This window comes from Corvus brachyrhynchos, unplaced genomic scaffold (assembly GCF_000691975.1).
Source record: "Corvus brachyrhynchos isolate BGI_N302 unplaced genomic scaffold, ASM69197v1 scaffold17, whole genome shotgun sequence".
Classification (NCBI taxonomy): Eukaryota; Metazoa; Chordata; class Aves; order Passeriformes; family Corvidae; genus Corvus; species Corvus brachyrhynchos.
The window spans coordinates 16,955,856-16,960,568 of record NW_008240046.1 but is presented as its reverse complement, the minus strand read 5'-3'; the positions used below and the strand labels follow the sequence as shown (position 1 = coordinate 16,960,568).

Genomic DNA, 4,713 nt, shown 5'->3' with positions numbered 1-4,713 from the left:
GGTTCAAACCCGGGCCGTGCCGAGGAGCCCCGGGGCTGGAGTGCCGCGTCCCACTGCACCCGCATCCCAGCTGGCGGCCGCGGCCGGGCCGGGGCTTGGAAAGCGTCGCCGTGATTACACCCAAGTGGAGAGCAGGATGGCTCCGAGCCGTCTGATCTGACGTCAACATGTCTCTAGCTCCTCGCTGCAAGATAGAGGCAGCAGAGCCGGGGGAGGGACGGCTCTAATCATTCCCAGATGTCTCTAATAGCAGATATAAAGACTTATATAGTGTCTGAGAATAAATTTGTAATCAATGCTCTAAAATCGCATCATCAAAGCAATGGTATTTCTGGAGGAAAATGGGATTGGGGGGAGGGAAAACTGAGGAAGAGGGAGACACACACCGCGCTGGTTTGGGAGGGGAAGAGGCAGGCACAGGGAACCTCCGAAATCCGCTGGCCCCGCGCATCACCCGGCTTTGCTAGAATTTATGTGAATATATAATTCAGATAACAACTCTGCTTTACGCTCCGTTGTATGTGACAAGCTGACACAGCTGAACAGTAATTGGCTAATTAGAAATAGAAAAGATGGAAACTGGTTTGCAAAGACACATATTTCATGGCCCGCAGGAAAAAAAACTCCCAAATTAAAAATATATAAAACATTGATAAGCCCCTCGTTACAGCAGAGGGGATTATGTCTGTAGGCGTGCGGAATGCGTTTCCTTCCCATCGCTACTTGGAGATTTCTTCTGGGTGTATTTGTGAGTCGCTGGGCGAGTACGTGTGAAAAAGGAGGATTAAGGTTAAGTTTCCAAGCGCAAAAGGAGGATATTTTGCTTAGGGGTTTTATTATTAACCTTCTCTCCCCATCTCCCTGCCCTCCTTTCAAGTTCATGCTGTCTCCACGGCATCCCGTAGTACTGTTTTATATCCCGCGAATTTGCCCGCGTATGGCCCGGCGCTTGTTCTAGAGGTGTCTTTGGCTTGGCCGAGAGGCCCCGTTGCAGCTCTTTGACAACGATATCAAACTAGAAATAATTATTGCAATAATCTTTTGAGGCAAAGAAGAGGTCCTGGGAACCACGAGGGAGAGGGGGAGTATGTGTAAAAAAAAACAAACCCAGACCACAACATAAAGCAAAACGAAGGAAAAAAAGCCCCACCACATTTTTTCTCTTTTGCTTGCAGGAGTGCAGGTATGGCATACACATCCGATAGCAATGAGGTCCCGCATGTTGCAGGGTCCCCCAAAACTCAGTACTGCCAGCAGCTGCTAGGCTCACTGCCAGCAGCGGAGCACAGAGCCGGCCCCTCGCTGCGTCCCTGCTTTCCAAAACCCGGACGAGCTCTGAAATTCCACGCTGCTGTCTGCCTCGGGGCCCCCAGGGGACACGGAGCCACTGGGGAGGTCCTCGCCTCCCTGCGAGAGGGCGACCGTGCTGTTTCGGGCCTGCAGCCGGGCCCACACCCCGGGGAACCGAGGGGCCGCTCCCTGGGAGGGAAGGGGAGGAGGGACGTCACCCGGAGGAGTTTTGTCGCTCTTCCTTTTCAAGGGCAGAAAAAAATTTAAAATGCTATGTTCTCTTGAGAGGGAGCGGAGAGTCTTGCTCCCCCAGCCACGAAACGAGGCGACGAGCCTAAGACACGGGTCTGTAAGTCAATCAGGGGACAGGGGCTTCAGCGACCCGGCTGCTCTCCCCCGGCCCCCTGCCCTCCCTTCTCTCTTCCTCCCTGCACCCACAGAGAAATGTTGCAGAGTGGGAAAGGCTGCTATGCCTCCTCCTTCGTGCCTTAAACCTCGGTAAAAGCTCCCAAAAATATTTTGGCCCCGAGGAATTACCGGACAGGTCGACGGGATGCCGATGCCCCCGGGTGCGGGCAGGATGCAGAGCGCAGCGCTTTGCTGTTATCAGGCCTTGGCTCCGCCGGCGGAGAGCTGAGGCCAGGGCACTGACATCCCCATCTACCATCAATTTACCTTCTGCTTCCCCATTTAGCTTTTAACGTCAAAACCTACATTTTTGTCGGCTCCGGCCTGTCTAGGGCTCCTGTGATTTAGCTGCAGGAATGGCTGCTCCTGAGAAAATAGCAACATCCTCATTAGTGAGCAATTAAAAGAGATCCTCCTTAGCGGATTCAGAGGGGGTCCCAGTTCTGATAAACTGACTCTACAAAACCGGAAAATTATTCATGGGGAAATATCGGACAGGCTATTCGGAGACTGGATATCGGAGCCGCCCGCCAGCCCTACCGCACATCACTCGGGGGGGAATTGCAACCCGGTGACTCGGTTGAGGGAATCTACAGAGAACCTGCCCATGATGTGCAGCACCGCAGCACTCGCAGCCACCCCTCACCCCTTTTATTTTTTCCTGTGCCGCTATAAAAAAATAAAAATTGTTTGAGCAGGGAACCCAGAGTGCGAGAAGCTCCAGTTCATCAGCTGCGCAACTAATAGGCAAGGAAAAGCAAACAAGGGGGCAGATTCTTCTCTCCAAGTGTTATAAACAGAGGCAAGTGTCTGTAAACACAGACCCATGCTGGAGAGCAGAGCCGAGCTGCCTGACCCGACGGGAGGGAGGGCACATCACTTTTGTCTGGTTGTTGTAACCCCGCAACCTTCCCACTGTCAGCAGGGGCGGCGAAACGGCATAGGGGCTCCCTTATCTTTTTATGGGCAATTGCACATCTACCTACGCTTACTGCTGGGTCTCGTTGGGAACCACTTCCTTAGGCGCGGTGACATGGGAAGGCCGGCAGGTAAGCAGCCCTGGACCTGGAGAGAAAGCCAGCTTGGTTTAAGTTGAGATGATTGGAGTAAAAGTACAAAATACGAGCCCTAATTTTATTATGGAAAAGGTGGGAAACCTTTCCCTTAATCAGGAATGGACAAAAAATACCTAGACCATCTTCCTTATGTGAATTTAATTTAATTCCTTTAATTTTTTTCCTTGCGCGCCTGCGATGCAGAAGGATGCCACGCATTTCCCAGCACGGAAGTCTTGCAGCTCGCCCTGGTACTGGGGAGCAGAAAAGTCACCAGACTGGCCCCGGGACCCTTGTAAAGGAGTCGATAGACGGGGCGAAATATATAAAGAAAGAGAGATCCTGCTGGGGAGGCAATGAACGTACTAAAGAGACCCAGAGCATGGGCTGCTGCAGTTTGCAGCTGGATAAAAAAGGTTAAAAATAATTATACTCGCTGTGGCGTACTGGAAACGTGCAACCCAGGAGAGTTTTAGGAACCACAAAGCTAATATTAAGTTCACCGTAGCTCATTGTAAATCTTACATATTCCCTACAGCACACCCTTCCCACCCACCCGCAAATCCCTTGCCTTGTTCACTCTTTCTTCCTTGACGTAAAATTACCTGCTACATAATCACTCTGAACAAAGCTCACCAGCCTCCCTCGCCTGCCTCCGGCCCCTCTCCGGGAAGCCGCCCCCGCTCCGGGCCCGCGCCTGGCACCGCCGCGGCCCGGGCTCCGGCAGCACGAAAACCGCGCATCTCTGCTATTCCTGACCCGCCCGGGGTTTGCACCCTTGTCCATTTCCCGTTCGCAGTAGGTCTCCTGCATGGAGAACACCACCACAAGGAATTCCTGTTCAGCTGAACTGCCGGTTTCTGTTCAACACTCACAGGGCTGAGAGATCACTCCCTCCCTCTACCCCTCCTTTCATTCAGTCACTTGTTTAAAAATAAAATTAGGAGCCATCTTTATAATTTAGTTTACTTCCGAATATTTTAAATATTATGAAAAAAAAGCCATAAACAACGCTGTTATTCAAAACATTTTGAGGTATAAAACATAAAAAGATTTGGATTTTCTTTTTCTCCTTTTTCTTTTTTTTTTCTTTTGTTTTGTAAAAAACACACACAGTGGTTTATTGAGTACTTACAACGTTTACACCTTCAATATTAATTAGATTCCACTTTTTCCCTTACGGACGGAAGTGCACATAACCAATAACTGTTGAAAACATCTTCAAATACCGAACGACCACAACAAAATTACAACACTAAATACCGAGTCAATCGAAACATTGGTGCAACTGCTTCTGTTGAAATATAGCTTTATAATCCCATGAATATTTATATCCAAAAGGCCAAGTATTAAAGATACACTTCACATACACACTAATGCCAGGGAGGGATTTTTTTCCTTCTCTATGATTCTGTTTTCCCCACGTGTTTTATACAGAGCAAATAACATTCACAAAACATTTAGAGACATTACCCCTTACCAAGCTGGAGTTTCCTCTTCATATATGGAATGCTTTTTCCCTCTCCTTCAAATATCCACATTTTGGGGGGTTGGGGGAGAAATTGCACATAAATAAACTGGATGATTCCAAATACAAAGAGTCCTCAGAGGAGAGCTCACTACCGAGACTAAGAGGACGGCTCCTCCAGTCCTGCCGTGCTCACTGCTTGAGCTCCAAAGCCCAGACATGCTGCGGCCAGCCAGTCCTCCCTTTGGTTTTCTTATCGTTGCTGCTAACTGTGCTTTTCAAGATTTCGTTCTGGGGAGACACGATGCGAGGGGAGAGAGAGAAACAGAAGGGGGAGAGGGGAGAAAAAAAGGTTAGATATATTCCTCCACTTTCTAAGTCGCATCTGCTTTGCTTCGAGTTCGAAAACTACGACGAGACTCGAGCTCATCGAGGCCTGCGGGCTTCAAGAGACATAACGGGGACCTCCATGGGATCTCGCCGCGGGCGAAG

At 49.8% G+C, this 4,713-nt stretch overlaps 1 protein-coding gene across 1 annotated transcript in view; it reads right to left on the bottom strand.

The window, feature by feature from the left end:
* Positions 1-3,703: 3,703 nt before the first annotated feature.
* Positions 3,704-4,713, bottom strand: part of HAND2 (heart and neural crest derivatives expressed 2) — a gene marked incomplete at its 5' end in the record, with an annotated part of 2,067 nt that continues 1,057 nt past the window's right edge. Inside the window, one exon of the mRNA XM_017744652.1 lies at positions 3,704-4,513. Coding sequence (XP_017600141.1) covers positions 4,414-4,513 — 100 coding nt within the window. The remainder of the gene's footprint in view (positions 4,514-4,713) is intronic.